The 20,709-nt window shown below is 43.0% G+C and overlaps 1 protein-coding gene across 1 annotated transcript; it reads right to left on the bottom strand.

The window, feature by feature from the left end:
• Positions 1 to 35: 35 nt before the first annotated feature.
• On the bottom strand, positions 36 to 20,497 carry atp10b (ATPase phospholipid transporting 10B). Its single transcript, XM_037076041.1, has 21 exons — positions 19,997 to 20,497; positions 16,592 to 16,796; positions 16,216 to 16,301; positions 15,802 to 15,908; positions 14,332 to 14,463; positions 13,959 to 14,086; positions 13,571 to 13,823; positions 11,864 to 12,066; positions 10,662 to 10,820; positions 9,453 to 9,978; positions 9,229 to 9,329; positions 9,006 to 9,132; positions 8,707 to 8,891; positions 5,015 to 5,282; positions 4,829 to 4,905; positions 4,620 to 4,745; positions 4,338 to 4,538; positions 4,144 to 4,224; positions 3,921 to 4,025; positions 2,774 to 2,961; positions 36 to 832 (listed from the first exon to the last, which is right to left on the bottom strand). The coding sequence occupies exons 1-21, from the start codon at positions 20,404 to 20,406 to the stop codon at positions 547 to 549; spliced, it is 3,954 nt and encodes a 1,317-aa protein (XP_036931936.1). The 5' UTR covers positions 20,407 to 20,497; the 3' UTR covers positions 36 to 546.
• Between the last annotated feature and the right edge of the window lie 212 nt (positions 20,498 to 20,709).

Below are 20,709 nucleotides of genomic sequence, written 5' to 3'. Positions count from 1 at the left end.
ATTTACAGTTATACAAAAAAAAAAAAAAAAAACAAGACACAGGCCCAGCCCATACAATTTCGTTTAAAGGAAAATCTGTAAACCACACACGTGTGTTCGCCTCGGTGACAGGATGCATTGTGACTGTTTAGGGTATCTAGGTGAGAGGAATATATTAAACTAGCTAAGCATTTTGTTCTGGAAAAGTGCCACGTTTTGGAGGGGTGGGTGGCATGACTAATTGGGTTACCACTGTGCTCTGAAAACCCATCAGGAAAGTAACAGGCTTATGTGTTCACTATGGCGGCTTGTTATGAGGAGAGTAAGGAGGAGAGGCCCTACATGCTTTTTGTCACGCAGTTTATTACAGAATGAACTCATCATCCCAATCGATGATTTGTCACAAGTCAGGGAGGAAGTCGCCCTGATTGCATTTATGTAAGACCCCCTCCCTCCCTCTGAAAAATGAAACATGACTCTATACTGGGATGTATCCTGTCATGAGGCGGTTCAGAATACATTTTCAGAATAAATAATCCTTCAAGTTGCAAATGAGTCTCTGTTTTCTCATGTGTGTAGAGGCCTCTGATAGTTCTCAGTGATCACATTCAGCGTGAATTCATCCCCCGTGATGTCAGAGGCAGTGGGAGACTGGGGGAGGATGACCACAGGCGTCTCCAGGGTGGGTGAGGGCGGGGTGGACAGCCCGGAGCGTCTGCCCTGCCCTCCGCCCCTGAAGCTCCTCCACTCCTTGATCCACTGGCTCCTCGCGGAGGGGTCCAGCTTGTCCAGATGCCTGGCTTGCACGAGCGGGGAGGGGGCGATAGAGTTCCTCAGCACGTGAAAGATGTACCTGGGGGAGAGAGCGTGGTGGTGAGAAAGTAGGCCACTGAAAAATATGCAGTCCTTTGATGTAAATCAGAGCATTCCCTCTAAATATCAGCACTTTCAGACACATCAGCAACCGCGAGGAAGATCGAGCCGCGGTGCAGTCGTTCCTCAACCTCACAATTAACAATATTTAATTACAAATCAGAGCAGACTGTCTACGCATCGCAACAACCTTACAATTACATAGCAGTTAATGACCTGCACAGCTCAAATACATATTCAGTCAACGTAGATAATACAATTTTAAGGTTGACTGGGTTTAGACGGAGGTGGAAGGAGCTCTACAACTGTTGTTTACGGCCTTTCGGGCATGTGACCCAAAAAATTAACAGTGTTTTCAATCGGTCCTTCATCCTCAAAGGTTATCTATGGGACAAGTGGACGCAGCACTCAGATCTTTTACTTAAATAAACCTAGTAAATATCATAAAGGAGAATTATATTGTTGCAAATAAGATTCAGGCATTAAAAATGTGACTTTTCAGTAAAAGTTTAAAATTATTAGCATCAAAATATCAATTGAAAAATCTCATTATGCAGAACTCCGATGTCCAGGGTTGGGAAGGTTACTTTTAAATAACTGAATTTTAATAAAGTTACTAAATACCTTTTTATATATGTAGTCAGTAACATAATCCAAGCATCAATATATCAAAGTAAACATATGAATAAAATCACATTAATTTGGTTATTTGATCTCAATAACAAGTCTGTGTTGTTGTAAGAGTAAATAACTTGTATAATTGGTTTCACTTAGGACTAGAGTGGTGTGTGAGCCTCATCAAGTGTTGTGTCTTGTGTCCCTTTTAACTTTTGAAATCGTGTTAGTAATGTGACACACTTTTCAGTAACTTTACCAGAGTACAGTTATCTTTTTTGTATCCTAATTAGGTGATCATGTTCAATTTATTCTGTTACTTCTCAAGCTTGCTTATTTCAGGATAATGTAGATTACATCATTGGATTATAATAATCAATGCATTAAAGTTTATCTTCCTGTAACGTTGCAGCTGATAAAGTATCAACTTTATACTGCGGGATAGTACGAGAACGTCCCCCCGCTTGCTACAGTCTTGATTTGTCACACATACATTGTAATTTATTGGAAAAAGTACCAGATAAATGAAGAGAAGTAAAAATGATAATAGCTCCCTCTCAAATGTAGTGAAATATAAGTATGAACTATCAGAAAATGTAAATACTCTAGTAAAATACGTTAAATGTGGTGCACTTTTTTTTCCCTTCTTCAATTGTTTTGGGTTTTTTTGTGGGATTTTCAGAGGTCTAGAGGCATGAAAGTATATACGAAAAAGCTAAATAAACTAAATAAAATATACCAAACAAATGCTGCTGGGTTTTTTTGTTCCTTCAGTCATTCTGGGACCCTTTCATATATTTTGGGACAAGCCAGGGGAAACACTGGAGCCAAGGATTCAGACAATGAGTTGATTAACAGTCTTTAAGGTTCTAGAAAACTGTGATGGGCATTATTTTTGTTAGATTTCTGACATTGAATAGAAATATAAGGAATGATTCAAGAAAAATAATAACAAGTTGCAGCTCAGTATATGATAGTATCGTCATTAGAGCCAGTCAATCATGGATGCTGATTGAAACACAGATTCTTAAATTGAACAGCCTCCTGACCACGACCTAGCTGGGCAGCATGCTCTTTAATTCTTCTTAAAAAATGATTTCATTGTTTGTACGGGAGATAAAAGTCAGGAGAAAATGAGAGAAATGGGAGGAAAGGCTACAAGCGATGCAGCAGAGAAAGGCATGCATGTCTCCAGTGGAATCATATAAAGTGAATGAAAAATCTGCTCTGTCACAATGACATGAGCATAATAAATGTCTACCCCCACCTGCAGAGTGACAGACAGGGAGGAGAACGGCGCTAATACCTGGGCAGCAGAGCCACCACAGTGGTGATGATGCAGATAAGGTAGAACATGGGGTCGGCCATCTGGCTCTGAAGGATCCAGTACGGGTTGGACGGAGGGTTACAGGTGATGCAGATGCCGCTGTAGACGAGAGTCACAATGAAGAAGATCGCCACGCTGCCCAGGATGATCACCACGTGCACCACTGTCTGCATGACAGAGACATAAAACAGCCATTAGATATATTGATAACAATAATCACAATAAAAATGTCATTACTGTACAGGTTTCTTGATGCGGATGAGTGTTTGGTTTAATAATTCCAAGTGCATACTGAAGCCCTGAGAGGAAAGTGAGAACAAAATCCTGGTGATCCAATTCTCAGTCTGATCGAATTTAAATTTTTGTTTACAACTTGAGGTGAAAAGAAATGTTTTGTTAGGATCCTTTTTTCCAAACATTTGTTATTGTCAAATAAAATGACTAATGAGCAGAACATTTTTTTTGCAGAGTATTATGATGTCACAGTGCATTTAACCTTTGACCTTTTGGATATCAAATGTCACAACCTAATCATTTTATCCCTCAAGATATTTTTAAAGTTTTAAATTATCGTATGAATTCTTGAGGGACCCAAAATTGTGTTTTGCGAGGTCACAGTGACCTTCACCTTTGACCTTTGGCCAGGAAATTCTTCTCAGTTCATCCGTAGGCAATTGGGAACATTTGTACCGAATCCCTCGTAGTGTTCTTGAGACAATGTGTTCTCAAGTATGGGACAGACAGACAGACAGATGGCTCAGTGTGCCTTGGTATTTTCTGGTTATGGTCTTTTGCTCACAAAGAAAAGTAAAAGTCTAACCTCTGTTTTTTTATGCATTAAAACTTGTTTTGAAAATGCCAATAACAATAACAAACTGAAATAAACAGAGTTTTTTTTGTATTTGCAAAAAAAAATCTCTGTAAATCCCCTTTTTTTACTTGTCCTTAGGTCATACACGCAGGAGAAAAAAACTATTAAGATCAGAAAAAGAAAAAAGATTACCCAAAAAAATGTTTCCTCACTTACCTCCTCAGTCTCTGAACTGAAACTGAGAGAGTTTTTGGCCTTGCAGGAAGTGCACTGTGATTATATCTAGAAATAGATATCCATCAGCCCAACACTCACCCAGGCTTTGATCTCGATTGACAGATGCAGCAGGATGGTAAATAAAGAAATTGTGTTCAAAGGAGTTCCAAAGGTAAAAACATCAATGTCTGAATCCCGGTAAGCCTGGGGGAGAAAAGGCAGACGTTAACAAACCAGTAACAGGTAACTCAGAGGAATCCCCGTGACAGATGTAACTTTGCACCGCGTCATCAAAGATGAAGAATTAAAATGTTTCTCTTACTATGTAAGGAATAAAGAAGCAGACCAGACTCTGGTAGAAGGCATCGAGCATGGAAATCCAGAATGTTTTAAAGTTGTACTCCTAAACAAACACATACAAGTTTTAATACACAGAAATACACTAGAGACAAACTCTACAAACATGCAGCTGCCATTGAAGTGTTGTGCATTAATGTCTGGGAGTCATTCACTGACCCCTGCACCCTGTCCCATCCTGTAGAGCTCAGGAACACCGAGCAGCATCTCTGCAGAAATGTCTTTGTCCATGATCCCGAACATGATGGGCGGCGCGGAGGTGAAGAAGAGGTTGAAGAAAATCATCAGCCAGTAGTCGATCATGGCGGTGCCGGAGAAGCCACAGAAGAACTGATACCAGAACAGCAGGTTGACGTAGGCCTGGGAGACACACGAACCCCTCGACGATTAGACAAGAGATCCAGGCACTATGTCAGTTCAGACGGCAGCGACGACACTCACCACATTCTTATAGAAGAAGTAAATGATCATGTTGGCCAGTCGAGTGTAGCACCAGTGCCCGTGAACCAGGAGCAGCTTTTTCAGGTGCTTGAAGCGAGATATGGCAAAATCGCTCGCCATGACCGCCTGAGGACGACAGAGAGTTTAAGAAAGTCGGAGCAGGAGAAGAAACAATGACAATTTTTGAGGTTTCAGAGCTCAGTTCAGACCTGCATGCCCTCCTGACCCGATATCCCAATGCCGACATCAGATGCTTGGATCATGTTGACATCATTTGCACCATCGCCTGAAGACACAGAGTGAACAGCAGTTTGGAACCTGCAGGACCTGATGTGATTCAAACATGGATACATGCATTTGGAATTACACAAATATGTTGATAAAAAGTTCCTTACCAATAGCCAGAGTCATGACCTTGAGCTTCTCCCTGACCACCTTCACCACCCTGCTCTTCTGTAAAGGCGTGACTCTGCAGCAGAGGACAGTGCGGCAGTGCTTCGCCAGCTCCACGAAGCGCTCCTGCAGGTCTGACGACAGGGCCATGGTCAGGGTGCGTCCGTCGATCACCAGAGAGATGTCCGGGGTCGTATCCACGTTACGAGGGTCGTCGCTGTATCGCCTCACCTCTTCCAGCGCGCAGCCCAGGATGGACGTGCATGCGAGCTGGAGAACAATGAGATTTATATCGCTGATAACATTATGCTAATTGTTTCAGAGGTGGAATGTAATGATGTACATTTACTCAAGTACTATACTTAAGGCCACATTTGAGGCACTCGCACTTTGAATATCTCAGGAAGACGTTGGACAATTTACTCCAAACACATCTGTCAGACAGCTTATCTAGTCATCACACAACTTTTCTGACCCTCCCTACCAGTGGAAACTGGGAACCTCCAGTAGTGTTGATTTGTAATGTGAATGTTTCTGATGAACTGAAGTCCCTCTGTGTGTTTTTGTTCCTCCCACGTCTTAATATAAATCAGATTTCAGATTAACTGAAAAATGCATTGTCACAAACATAAAAACAGGCTGCTTTTGTAAAGAAAAGTTTTCGGGATCCCCAGTTCTCTACGCAACAAACTTCTAAAGATTTAATTGAATATGATACATTGCTGTAGATTAAACACGCCAACAGTATATAAAGTAGTTTCAATCAGCTCAATCTTAAATCTACAGCAGTAAAATGTGACATATGCATAAATGCAGCCATGATATTAATCCGAAACATCATATATAATTGGAAAACACGAACAGAGAAGATTTTACTACAAAATAAGTATCTCTATCTTCTTTCTTTAAGTTAATTTTGATGAGACTATGAACATACTTTAACTTAAGTGAGGTCTTGAATGCAGGACTCTAATACTTGATGTGCAAACAGCAAGTCAAGTTCCCTTCAAACGTTTCCAAGTGGTATTACGCAGATGTCATAGAGACACAACTGGAACGTCTCACTTCCTCAGAGAGGCAACAACCAACAACACGGGAGAATTTGTGACATTATTCATTAATTTAGACAATAATGGAGATCTGAAAGCAGACAGAAAACGGTGCCAGGCTGCCACCCTGACTGAATCGCCAGTCAGTCTTCATCTATATGGGAAACGTCATGTCCAGAGGCAGACAGAGTAGCACAGTGGACGAGAGGCTTCTAGCGAACCAAACTAAAGACTGATGATGTCATCATTCTATAGGTATTTCATTGTGCAATCAACATTTTCTTTATAATGATGCATTGAAGCAGACAAAGACATATTGCCAGTTTGAAGCCACAATACAAAACTTCTAAAGCAAATACTGACCAACGAGAAGCAAAGTTAACATACTGTTTCTTTAAGTAAAGGATGTGAACACTTCCTCTGCCTTTGTCTGAGGTACAGCTGAAACCAACTGATCATTTAAGTCACTGTTTCAAACATGATAGTTTCAGCTTCTCAGATGTAAAAAGGTTACTACTGTCTGACTGTTAACAGTCCTATGCAATATTAAACTACATAACTTTGGGTTTTTGGACAGCTGGCTGGACAAAATTAACGTTTGCCTGAAATTTTACAGACAAATTGTTTCGATTATTCAGATATCATTGTTAGCTGCAGCCCTACTCTGTAGTCCTGCTCGTGTACTCTGTGGTGAAAAATACAAAATAAAAAAAGGGGACATATAGTTTATCACTTTGACGTGACATCTCAAAATACATAACAAGGCCCAACATCGTAGTCCAGATTATGATGTGTGCTTGTACAAGAAATATTACTCTGCTGTTGAGTCATGTTCATGATGCCTGACTACAGCAATTAGGAGGCTTCGGTCCCATCAGACTCGTCATTGTTGTGGGTAAATAACTCCAGCCTCTTAGCCAAAAGGAAAACTGGGATGATAAAAAAAAAAAAAAAAGAATAAAAAAAATAAAAATTGGGTCACATCCTGTTATCATCTATCTAATGCGGGCTAAATTTCATTAGGTGTGGTGGGGTGATGACTGTGGGAATGCATCCCTCAGGTGGTCATCGAGTTACACTGGTAAAAATAGCTCATTACCAATACGCCTCCACTCTGGATCATGAGCGAAGGGGTATTTCCTCTGAGGGTTGCATATTAGACTGGTAATTAGATATGAAAGCAGTAGATATTGTATTGGGGCTATCTCTCTCCATTCATCATCAGCGACGAGTCCCGTCTGAGAGCAGAGCGGCAGTCCTTTGTTCCAGAAAGCTCCCTGTGTGTCCTTTCGAGCTGACTGGTAATTTTGGTCTATTTGAGGCCAGGGATGATTAGACATGGCCAGGCTGTTATGAAGGGCTCATTCCTGTGATACCAGAACTTTAATGACCTCTGAGAAACAGGGCCCACACACGACACCTTATCAGATGAAAATGTGAAGGTCTGACCTTTAGTTGAAATATAAGAGTGGTCAAAAAGGTTTGGCCGGCTAAATCGCAGGGAGACAAGCTCACAGGGAGAAACCGTGAACCCTGCACTGAACTTACTGCTTGGAAAAAACAAAACAAAACAAAAAAAACATTTGTAACCCATATCTTGAATGAGTTTAAAAAAACAAAAACAAAAAAAACCCTCAATGCTGCTCTCTGAAACAAGCTGCATGTGATATGTGAAATATAAATTGCCCTGATCTGTTTAAAAAAAGGGCAATGTTCAATTTGGTCCTTTGCTTGTTCGCTTCAAATCCTCAGGTCTGTACTAATTCTATGTTTTGATACATTCTTTGAAAACTTCTTTCCCTTCCTTCACTTGTAAATACTCAGTTACTTAACTTTGTTTTTTTTTTTAAATCAACAAATAAATGGCAGAGCAGTTTCTTTCCCTCTGAACATCCTCAGCACTATACCTTAGAAAATAGTTTCAGAATCCAACTCAGTGACTTACATTAAGAATAGCTACAATAACTATTTAGAAATAGCCAAATCTCCTGCTGGTCGTCTTTTGTCAGTCATATAAAGGTGTTTCCAGTCATTATGCTAACTTCATCTAACTGGCTGCTTTTACCTCACAGGCATGGCAGTGACATAAATCAGCTCCTCTAACTCACGGCAGGAAAATAAGCAAAAAAACCCAAACAAACAAACAAACAACAAATAATTAAAATTACTCTCTGAAATGTTCCTTTAAAGAATTGACCATCTGACAAATTCATTCACCAAACAACCACAAGGCAGCATAAAACATAACTGCTAATCACTGCTAACTGTAGCTGCACTTGGCTAGTAAGCCGTGCCGCTAGCAGCTCGGAGCACCTGAGGAGGCTTTGTGTTTACGCCAGTGATGAGGGAGCTTTAGACCGAGATGGGCTGGGATGCTAACTGTTAGCATGCTAACTTCAGTAGACTTCAGTTTGAAACTGTCGTCGTCAAGTTGTTAGGGCAATTTTGATTTATATTTGAATGCTTTCATCTAAGATTCTTACATATTGCACCTTTACTACGTCAACATTTTCATTTCATCCTAATTGAGGTCTAAGAAATGAATCTTAGATGCAGCATCATTTACCATCTTGCATAAGCAGTAAAGGAAAGCAGCTCTGAGTCAAGCAGCCAACCCTCAGTGAGACACACAGTGGCCTCCTCACCGTGTTTCTGCAGCTCATGTTAATCACCAGGTCTTCCTCTTCCAGTAGCCTGCAGGCATATCCAATGTTGACAGCTGTCTCCGGCTTGTCACCGGTCAGCACCCACACCTGGATCCCTGCCTCCCGCAGCGCCACAATGGTGTCTGGGACGCCCTCCTGCAGACGGTCCTCAATGCCCGTCGCCCCTGCAGCACGACACAAATCCAAAGTCAGGCAGGATTCACACGCAGAGTTTATCATACAGTATGTTTTTCAAGACGTTTATTATGAATGATGAGTGTTGGGCTGATGTAGGTTACCTAGCAGGGACAGGTTTGTCTCCAGCTGCACAGCAGTGTCCATAGTGAGCTCCTCTCTGTTTTCCATAGCAGCCAGAGCTCTCCGTCTGTTCACTGACCAGCTTTCATATTCCTTCTCACTCACAACCTGCAGCACAAGCAGTCAAAAGGTGAAACGGAGCTCATCTACTATAAGAAAACGTAAGTTAAATAAAGGTAAATATTAACATATGTGATGTTGCACCTTCTTTGTAAAGCAAAGTGTACGCAGCCCTTCTCTGGCGTAGCAGTCGAGGTGATGCTGAGTGTCTGCTGCTATACTCTTCTGCTTCCCACGGAGATGTTCTGAAAGTAATATGGCAGATATATTCATATAGTTTGACTTTCAGTTATGAATTGATGCAGCACTGACTAATAGTTATAAATAACCTAACAAATGTGTATGAATGTGCCTCCCCCTGCACATACCTGCGTACGGTGTGCCAAGTAACTCCATGATGGCGTAGTCTGCACCCTTACTGTACAGCACGTACTCTTTGGTTATTGGGTGTCTCACCAAAATAGACATCCTCTTCCTGACAGAGTCAAAGGTCAAGGTGTCCAGCACTTCAAACACCAGTTCCCTCCCAGACGGGAGACTGACCGTTACACTGTTAGGTGTTCGGCCCATCAGAGTGAAGCCATATGCCTTGGCCGCGTACACCAGGGCTGCCTCATCTGGACTCTCAGCCTCGTAGCTCAGGTTATCTGAGGTTGTTGCAGGCTTGCCATCCTGGGATGGAGCATGCAGCGAGCATGTTTGGAGCCCACTGATGGCGCCAGACCCCTCAGTTTTTACAGGAGGGTTAAAACGGTCCTCCTCTATGACCGAGTCCTCTGAGAAGGTACGGATTCTTTTGGGCTTGCGCTGCCAGGAGGTGAAAAAACGGCGAAGAGAGCCAGACATGGTGTCCGGTGGGTTACTTGCCTGATGGGAGCGTGAAAACACACTCATCTGAAAAAAAAAAATGAAAATGAAACAAAGGAAACTTGTTTGTCATATAGTAGTTTTATATTGAGATTGTGCCCAAACACCCATATGGTGACAACACAGAAAAACTCCAAAAACCTTGTCATCCATTTCCACTCTGTTTGAGCTTTTGCCTTTAATTACAAACTCGAGGGAAAACCCACAGACTTGTCCCATCTGCCAGACCTCAGACGAGCACAGTCAAGAGCAGCCAGTACTAAAATTAATAAAGGCAACCTGGGCTGCCCCTTCAAATCTCCCTTCACTATGTGGCTAATTTAGTGAGGACTCAGAATCTTTACAACTGGGGCTTTACAGATGAAAGAAAATTAGCGCTGACCACTGATGAAGTATCAGAAACATGAGGCTGAACAAAGCAAACTTTCAAAATAAAACTAAATCCTTGAGTCTAACAGGAAGAACTTTGTTGTCACTGTGTGTGTTACTGATTAAATTATGGAGATTCCACTGCAGTAGTGCAGCCAGTAGACACCAGGTCTGTACATCAAATAATACAATAAAAGCGGAACCATCAAATTCATTTTCTAGACAATAAGTTTGCATACTGGGAGATTTCGAGAGATCAAATCCAGCGTTCCTCTTTCCTCTCCTGACGCCTCCCTCCATCTCTACTTCCCATCCACAGTCGCAGTAAACGCAGCACTCACCCTCCGTCTCTGAGCTGTTGCCATGGAAACCACCACCGTGTTGCAAATGGTGAGAGCCAGAAAAAACTCCAGGTAAGGATCCATCTCCCGGCTGCCGCTGCTGCTCTCTGCCCTGCTAATCTGCTGAAGCAGCTTCCTGTCTGGAATCACCTCAGTTTCCTGTTGGAGTAAAAAGTTAATCAGTTTTTTAATTAAAAGCCCATTGTTGATAAACTGTTTCTTGCTTATACTCAGCTTTCACTGATTTGGCGTGACAGGATTGGAGAAAAAAGTTTTTTGGCGTTCAACCTTTTCATCCTGTTTTTCTTTGCCCACGTACAAGGGGAGATTACAGGAAGTGCAGAAGGATGGAAGGGAGGAAGTTTTCATTCATATTAATACTCTGCACCGTTCACGACGCAGCATGAGGAAGGCCAAAGATGGGATCTGGGCTGCCTCGCTGGAAACAGCACAAGATTTTTTTTCCCGTCTCAGCCTGCATCTTTGACCCGTAGACAGAAATAGACACAGAGCTACTGTATACCAAGACGGCGGTGACTAATCTAAAGTGCACGTTTATAGTTTATGTGACATCCGCGGGCTGTGCCAAGGGAAGCCCAGCATGACCATATGTCTCATCACAGACACAGGGGCGACTTTGAGCCAAAATCAGTGTGCTCACCACTGACACCTAGCAGCTCGGCCATCTGCAGCAGGGACCCGGACCATGAGGCCTTTTGACACAAGGATTGGTGAGATTAGGGAAAAACAAATGTCAGTCTGAGGTCTTTTGAGTATTTATTTGAACACGGAACATATTTAGGAAAGCTCTTCCTTTTTCTGAATCTGGTCATAGGTCAGAGGTTCAAATGTATATGACTCTATGCAGATTAAGTGTAGGCCTAGACGTTATCATCCCGAGGGGAAATTGTTTGATGTCGTGTTTGATTACGTGCTGCTGCCTCATGATTATTACTGCAAGGACACTCGTACTTCTTGTTAATCAAGAGTCTAATATGTGGACCCCTCCAGGTGCCCTTCGGTGAGCTACCTGACTTCCCCTCCTTGCATGAGCAATATGTGAAATGCTGATGACTGTTTTCCCCGTGGTGGCTCCCTGTGACCCTGTGTTTACTGCATTATAATATCAAGTCAAGCAGACAAGCCCGTCTCACTCGGAATTAAATGTCTGCCTTTTCTTCCTGACTGAGCGATCACCTTACCAGCGGACTGCTGAAGGCCACATCGCTCTGGGCATTTCCTGCGACCTTGCTCTTGCATCGGCTGCCATGGTGATGTTGTGTCTCCTCTGGGTTGGTGTCCTCAGCATCCAGCGACCACCCTGTCTTTGGGGGTCGTGGCTGCTGGTTGAAGATGACGTCCTCTTCTGACTCTTCTGGTTCTTCGAGCACAGCGAGGCGGACAGCTGGAAATACCAAAATAAAAATGTGTTGATGCTTACAGTATTGTATGTACTATTATATGTACTATATGTCAGGTCAAGTCATGTTCAAATGTGGAGCTGTTCACCACATTTGCAGAGTCGAAGGACATTAAAGATGCTCTTTTATGTTTTGAATGAGCCATTTTGCTTCTTTCAGACTAGTTTTACAGATTTTTATAGCTAGCTAGCTCAGATTTCTGTTTTGGAAATGTATATAAATCATCACATATTTAAATTAGAAATGGCCAAATTTGCACATATAGAAATGAATGTCTTAAAGTGGTCATATTATGCTAGTTTTCAGGTCCATCTTTTTACTTAGGGGTAATAGTAGAATAGGTTTACATACTTTAATCTTCACAAAAGACATGATATTTCACTCATATGGTGCATTGCTGCATCACTCCTTTACATGCTGTGTCTTGAACGCTTCATTTTAGCTACAGAGACTTCTTGCGTCTGTTCAGTCTTTGGTGAGAGCTGCACGTGCACATTACTTTAGTGGCAGGATGTAGCCAATCAGAGGCAGAGTAGGGCGGGTCATGCTGGGCAAGGTAGTGTGATTGAAAATAACACTGCTACAGCTGGTAACCATATATAACCATATATATACCATACATATATTCTATGATAAATATATAAATATGTATACTTATGTTACGCCAATTTATGGTACATCAAGTTTCCCAAATACCAGGAATACCAGGAAGATCATTCCAGCTGAGCAGGTGACAAACAGCTCAGAGTCAAACTATATTGTGTGAACTGAAACCAACACAAAAACCGTTGGACGCTTGAGAGAGTTCTTCTCAGACTCTACAGCTCCAAGAGCGACTAAAAAGTACAGGCTATAGTTTGGCCAGGGGATTACATTTGTCATTAGCGTTAGTTTGAGCTAATTCTAAGACTTGCATCCCACGTGCTAACGTCACATCTTGACCTTGTGAGAAAAAACAATGTTGAAAAAAGAAAGCAACTTATTAAGAGCCATTTATACTATCATGTTAAAACATTTGTTACAGCTGCAGAGTTGGATGCGAGGACAAGTAATATATCAAGTGAAAAGTCTGAATAGGGATGAGGTCAGGATGGATGGTTGCGTTAATAGAGCTCATGACTTTTAATCAGGAGACCGCTGTTCATGTTTAATTTGAAACCTGAAGATACAACAACATGCTTCCAGTTAATAGTAGTATATATAGGTAGGTTTATCCAGAACCTCTTTTTATGGAAGGACTGTCTCTCTGGTGGCTTCTAGGGCTGCGTTACTGGGATTCATGATGTCAAATTTGACTTGCAGTCCACTGAATTTGAAGATATAAAGTATTAAATAAACTTAAAACACTAATCCAGGATCAAAACTGCGACTGGAGCTGGCTGTATGTGCAAGTATATATAAATACATGGGGAACAACAATGAAAAGATGTGAAAGGTGCTGCATCAGCTCATTTTGTTTAAATGAGATTGCACAGTGTAAAGGATTACCGTTCTCTTTGTGTGCGTACTCGGTGCCCATGATGGAGCATCTGCGAAACACCATCTTGTTCTCAGTGAGGGTGCCAGTCTTGTCTGAGAAGATGTACTCAATCTGCCCCAGGTCCTCTGTGATGTTCAGGGCCTTGCACTGCACGCAGCTGTCTGTCTCCTCGTCGTACAGGTCGATGTCATTAGCGATGAAGAAGATCTGACCAATCTTCACTAACTCTATGGACACGTAGAGGGAGATGGGAATCAGGACCTGAAGGGGGTGGGGAGGGGAGAAAATGGAGGGACAGGATGGAGCGTGAAAGAAGAAAAATGAGAGATGAGCGAGTCTGATGATTTTAAGAGATCATAAAGTCACTAAAAACTCTTCGCTGTCGGACTCCTCCACCTGTAGCAGGATGATCATGGTGAAGAACATGTAGAAAGCGGACAGACCGGGACTGTCCAGGTGACCGTTGCTGTCGGCGACCAGGTAAGGGGCCACACCGGGTTGCTTCTGCAGCCATACGAAGTGACCTGCATGTGTGAGGACAGGTGAATTAATCACTCCGAGTGTCACGCGGTGAAGGAACTATTTTTGGCACCACACCTTCCCCTGTCTCTTCCCTCCATGTGTTTGGGCCTGTGGCCAAAGTGAGAGAGGTTTTTTTTTCTTTTTTTTTCTATTGGAAATTAAACGTCGCCTCATAAATGTAAAAGCATTAATCATGAGCCAGTCTGTGTGGTGATTGCATGGTTAAGTTATGTAATTCATCACTGACCTAGTGATCCGACAAGACACATGGCGAAGAGGAGAATGACGCAGAAGATGACGTCTATGTTCAGCTTCCGCTCTAGTTTGCTGCGCTTGTATCTTGGCCCGTTGTTGTTGAGCATGGACTTGGTTTCATGACCTTAATGATTTGAGGAGAATGTGTTGATTCAGTTACCAACAAACGCTCCATATGGTCAACAGGGCAAATTGATTAATAGATCGTTAAACACAAGGACAAAAAACAGGGCTGTCGCTACTGTCAAGGACACTGAGGTTACGTCCTCTGTTTTCTAATTTGGGAGAGTCGCTGGTTTAGTATAACATCAGGAGGAGTTTATATTCTTCACTGCACATTTTATTCACATGTTTCAACGACTGATTCAGATACTTTAATCATGCTTGCAGGGTAAACAGGCATTGCAATGTCAGAATGTCAGTTGTGTCACTGTTACCAACTTTGATTATCCCATGACTTTTCCTGCAGACTTTTCAATTATCCTGTGATGTATTTGTGTTTGGTTCCCAGATGATGTATCATTGTAATGACCTTGATGATCCCTTCACTTTTCATATCGCACCAGATCAAAATGATAAGTTACATGGTTTATGACTAAATACTTACAGGTGCCATAAGTGACATTAAATAAGTCTCGAAATGTCAGTCCGAGGAGAAATGCACACAGCTCGTAAGTTGTGCAAATAAATGAGTCGTAAGGACTTCCGTAAGTTTGTGATGTCACAGCTGCACAGTTGCGTCTCTCAGCGAGATATCCAACACTGGCTGAGAGAGAGCTGATACAGAGACACAGCGTGTGATGCCCACTCAGGCCTGCAAGAGCCGACCAATTAAAGCAGACTGGGCTTTTCAGCAGGGCCAGCCTTAAAGAGGCAGGATCCAAAATGGAGTGTTCAGGCAGTAGGGGGAAGAGAGATGCTGCTTTAACGCACAGGATGAGAAAAGTCAAGAACAATGACACTTGTAAACGTTTTCTAGCAGACACCCAAAATAAAAGCATGAACCTGAAAATGTGCCTAATATGAGATGTTAAATAAAAGTAAACATTCAAGTGGCAAATGTTAACATGTAATGACACTATTTAAATGAGCCCATCGCAAATATTATACCTGCTAAACTTCTACATGCTAGCAGTGTGAGCATTAGTGTTTAGCACAACTGCAAACAAAGCTGTTATTCTAGGTAATTTAATGAAAATCACATTCAAGTGAAACAAAATCAGTGTTACGTGAAGTCATAGTTACGTATATACCCGGCGCAGCTATAAAGAAGGGAGACAAAATGTACAGACAGTAAAACAGGAATTCTTTATAATATTATATATATATTATATATATACATTTTTATCCTTAACTTAGGAGCTCAGTATTTCTTTAAAGTCCCAGCTATGGCCCTAGACAGCAAAATCACCAAAAGCTCAAGGTCGAAGCGGTGAAGCAGCTGAGCAAATGGAGGATATACCTGCGTACACCACGAAGCCAACAGCGTGGTCCGTGTTTCTCACTGTGCAGCCTCGCAGCAGCAGACTCTCAATCCCGGCGCCCACCTTCTCCTTATCAGGTTTCTCTCTGCAGCAAGAGAAAGTGAGAAACCTCCTTTGTACTGTCAGATCTTGTTAGATATTCATTACTGCTTATATATTCCCCATTAGCAATTCTCCCGCCTTCACGGCCTTCGCTGGACAGCATGGGTAGGCCAGCTGTAAGAGCTGTGGTGCCTTGAGGAAATCGATGATAGTCTATTACAGCCCCAATAATGCCTCTGGTGGCATCGGAAAGTGCAGCGAGTGGGTCGAAATTAGTTTTGCTCGGCTGCTCTGAAAGGCTCATAGAAGGTGTTTGGGGAATCCATGTGATCTGTGTATGTGATACTCACGCATAACACTTGAAATGATTCAAATTGTTGTTGGGTCTTTCGCACACCACGAGGCTGTCAAAGCTTTCAGGTCTAAATTCGGGATCCTGGGAAATGGGGGGAGAGGTGTAGCGTCACGACAGCATGAATGGAAAGTTTTTTTGTTTTTTTTTTTCAATGTAACTTAACCTGAATGTCCCAACAAGCACTCAGCGGTCCAAAAAGATGTACATACGGTATGCAATCCAACAGGTATATGTTTGTCTGGCTGTCAACACTGATGACAATCACACAATTGCCACAGGCTTTAGAGGAAGTAATGTCAGTGGTTTCTTTTGATGTGTGCTCAGTGTTAACGACAGGGGTGTTGACAGAAGTAGTAGCAGCTAATCCTCACCGAGATGCAGAGGCCGGACATCGCCCTCCTCTGCTTCAGGTTTGTCTCTCCGTCCAGGTTGGCCGTCTCTATGTGACACACACCGTGGGAGTCCGACGTGTGCAGGAGCAGGAGGTCTGCGGGGACAACCTCATTGCAAAACACCTTGACAAAATCTCCCACTCGCACATCCTTCCAACGCCTCTCCATAAACTGCTTCTCTTTCCTGAAATCAGACGTGTCAGACACCTGCAGTCATTACAGATTATTTTTATAAAGAGACGCACTTCCCAGGGTGGCTCTTATATTGATTTATGTCTCGTTTATTAGCTGCAATATTGGCATAGTGGGCGTATTTTGTCTACGCTGATGCAATCAGATGAAATATTGACTCACTCCTGATGGATAAAAAGAAAATCCCAGCAGCTATTTAAGTTGGGGGAATCGACGACACAGCCAAATAAAAAAATCTATGCTGTTGTTTTTGGAGAGCAGCCCAGATGTGTTTTGTGTGTTTTGGAATCTGGAAACTTCAAGAGGAGACGATCAGAGGAAGACACGTTGTGTGCGCTGAGGCTGTTCCCAGTGAGCCACACGCTTTACGGTTTGAACCTGCACGTAAGGCTAATCAACCACCGGTGACGGAGAGCTGCAGGTATGCTGCCCTGCGTGTAGGACCTGATCGGGTGGCTGCTACAACACCACGCCTCAGCCCAAACAAAACCGGGGGAGGGGGGGGATCGGGTATTATTAGTATGTTGTGTTTAGATTGTACTCATCAGGTTGTACAAATACTCTCTCCTGACAGGACAGCGTGCGTGTAGGCATTCTGTATGTCAGGCAGTGCAGTTTCCAGTTATGGGGAGGGTCGTTTCTCAAAGGTGTGTTACGTGTTCTCATGTTACATGGAGTACGTTTCATCACCTGACTTGATCAAAAGGTTTTTATAAAATATGTCAGTGATTCTAAAATGTTTTAAAAGAATACTGTAACGTTAGTGCTCATTTGCTTTTGAAACGAATAGGAAAATGAAGCCAGAGGCTGTTTAGCTTAGCTTAGCACTAGGCTAAGACCTTGAGACAAGGGGAAACAGCGAGCCTGGCTCTGTCATAGGGTTACAAAATCCAAATATTAGCACCTCTAAAGCTCATTAATTAATACTGAAAGTGTAATTTGTAGAATGCAGCTCTAAAACGTAATTAGCAGCATATACTCAGAGTAACCGACAACCGCTGCTCCTTGCTAGCTATCCTTGGTTGTAGTTAGCGACCGTAGTTAGCGAACAACGTTTGCCGACAAGTCCCCATAGACAATGGGGCTCAGCTCAGCTTGACAACGTGAACATGGTGGGACACTGAACAGGGAAGACCACATAAGACAGTAGGGGATACAGAACAGAGGAGAAGCGTACAGCAGGAGAGAAGCAACTCAAAGTTTTTGGTTTGGTGAGCAGAATAGAAGTGAGACTCACATTTTGTGAGTTTGTTAATTTGTTTAGCTACGAGCTAGCACACATCTGCCAGCTAAAACTATGGGGTATGCAGATATGAAGTGGTATTGGACAACGGGACATGCTGGGGCTAGCTTGTTATTATCTAACTTCAGCAGACATCTCTTCAACACAATATATATATATGTCTTGGAAATAATGTCTTCACATGTGTTGTTTCACAGTCAACTGATGATGTAGTCATTTCAATGTTTTAAACTAAAATTGTCCTTTAAATCAGACAAAAAACAAGCAAAAACGTATTTTCATGAGGTTGTATGCTGGTCCTATTCCTGCTTAATTGATTTATTGATTTTTTTTTCCCATGGAAGAACTGGGGGAGAATTAAAAACTGGTTACTGGTCTTTATGCTAAACTAAGCTAAATGGCTACTGGCCGTAGCCTCATTTTAAACAGACAGATATGAAAGCGGTAGCAATCCTCTCATTCTCATAATCAAGGCTCAACACACTTCCGATGCTTGAAGCATTAAAGGGTGCCTTGTTGTTGTTATTTTTACCAGGTCATGTGTCTTTGTGATAAATAGCAGAGAAAACTATTCTTCAAGGATAAAGTGGCACTTAAGATAACCTGTCTAGTGTGAGGAAAGGTGTGTTCTACGTCACATTCTTATGTGTGAAAGGAAAGGACAACAGACTCATGAGGTGTGGTGACTGGTTTTAACGACTACAAAAATAGACACGTCTGACAATGCAGTGACATGAGTTTGGAATTCCTTAAATCATTATTCGTTCAGCCTACATGCTTCACAGCTGTCCTGTTTCAGTACGTCTGAGTGCAGGTAGATTGAGAGAAGATAAAGACGATGAACCTGAAGATAAAATTCACAGACACACAATTCGCACCTCTGTGAGGACAGCATGAGGATGAATGGTTCTGGGAAACAAAGATGTGTGTCTGTAAAGGCCTCGTGAATTCAAGTTAAATCCCTCTCACTGACTGCATTCCATGTGGGCCTCTACATACGCTGGTGAAGACGGGGAAGTGTGTGGAGGCCTAAAATTTATTCTCAGGCTTCTTCTGGAAACATTTGTATACTTCAAAGAAATCCCGGCTAATCGATGTTGTTCTAATCTTTACAAGCCCAAAATGGAGCTTCAGCATCCCCATCCAGCTCGCCATGAGAGGCCCACGAGAGCCCGCCCGCCATGATTCAACCGCTGTTTATCTTGCAGCACGAGGCAGAGACGACCAGTGTCCGCTAACAGGCCCAGAGGGACTGGTGTGTTCTCCGAAGGATCTAAAATGCTGCGTCTGGCGTCTGCACTCAGGCCACCTGGACCTTACAAACACAAATACACACACACACACACACACACACACACACACACACAAGGCGGCCTTTTCTTCCAGCTGAGGCTGCAACTGCTGATAAAAGATAAACCCTTCCAGAGGTTGAATCTGTGAGGGTTCATCATCGGAGATCCCTCATATCTCCTCCTCCTCCCCCAATCACAGCAGCGAAAGGGTCGGCTATGACAGTGTTTGTCTTCGTTTGTGAATTATTCATATTTCATGAGTAATTTAAAAATAGATAGCCGCTAACCTTACTGTCTTCGCTGACGCAACAGCCAGATGAGGATTTCATCAAATGTGCACAATGCGATGGTGAGAGATATTGTTGTGAGGCTCTTCAAAAAAGGAATAAGCTCCCACACATTTTCTATTTCTAAGTCAAAAATTCTCACAGGGGCGCTGAAACGCAGAGGAGGTACAACACACACTGCAGTCGCACACACACACACACACACACACACACACACACACACACACACACACACACACACACCACAGGAGCAGGATGATAAGGATGATGAACACAGATGCGGCTGGGCTGTTTGTGCTTCTACTCGCCACATCACGCATGAACGACGCGGCAGCATGTTCAGCAACATGATTGTCTTTGAGTCATTTACCTGCTGTAGATGAGGCACGGCGTGTTGTTGAGCTTCCTGTCCGACTGGTACCTCCTGAAGTCCTCCCAGGCGTCCTTCAGGGCGGTCAGTGCCATGATGATACAGATGGGGATCAGAGCTACCTCGGGCTGGAAGGCGTTCACCACGGGGACAAAGTTCAGAATAGCCAGGCCCACAAAGTAGATGTTGGCCAGACGGTGAAACTGCTCAAAGAGGTTCATGGGGATGAACAGGAGGAGGGTGTATTTGGTGGTCTTGATGGCGTTGCCGGGGAAGTGGCGGTTGGGCTGCTTCCCCTTCTCCAGGCCCTCGTAAGGAAGGTTGGACACCAAGTTGCGGAGTTCCCTCTCCCGTGCCCTCTGACCTCTCAGAGCATCCCTCAGCAGGGCCAGAGGGCTCCTCCACGTCATGACTGCTCTGCTGGTTTCCTTTTTTCCTTCTTCTCACCAACTCCTCCTTCCCTCTCAACACTTACAGCTCCTGTGAGTTAAAGGGACTCTGCTCGGGCCCATCCTCTCTTTGAATGACTCTCTGGGAGTGTGTCTGGGGCCTGATTAAAACAAGTGACAGCGCACCTACTCCTCCTCTGAGTCCGCCCCTAGCATGGACAGGTGTGTTTTCATTCTTTGTACTGGAGCGTCTCAATGAGAGCTGGGAAGCTTTCAGTGCTGCAGTGACTCAGCTGATTTTAATTTTCAGTAATTTTAAGAGGA

The sequence above is a fragment of the Acanthopagrus latus genome, chromosome 18, assembly GCF_904848185.1.
Source record: "Acanthopagrus latus isolate v.2019 chromosome 18, fAcaLat1.1, whole genome shotgun sequence".
Taxonomy (NCBI): Eukaryota; Metazoa; Chordata; class Actinopteri; order Spariformes; family Sparidae; genus Acanthopagrus; species Acanthopagrus latus.
Note: the sequence above shows the minus strand (reverse complement) of the source record. Positions and strands in the feature narration are given on the sequence as shown.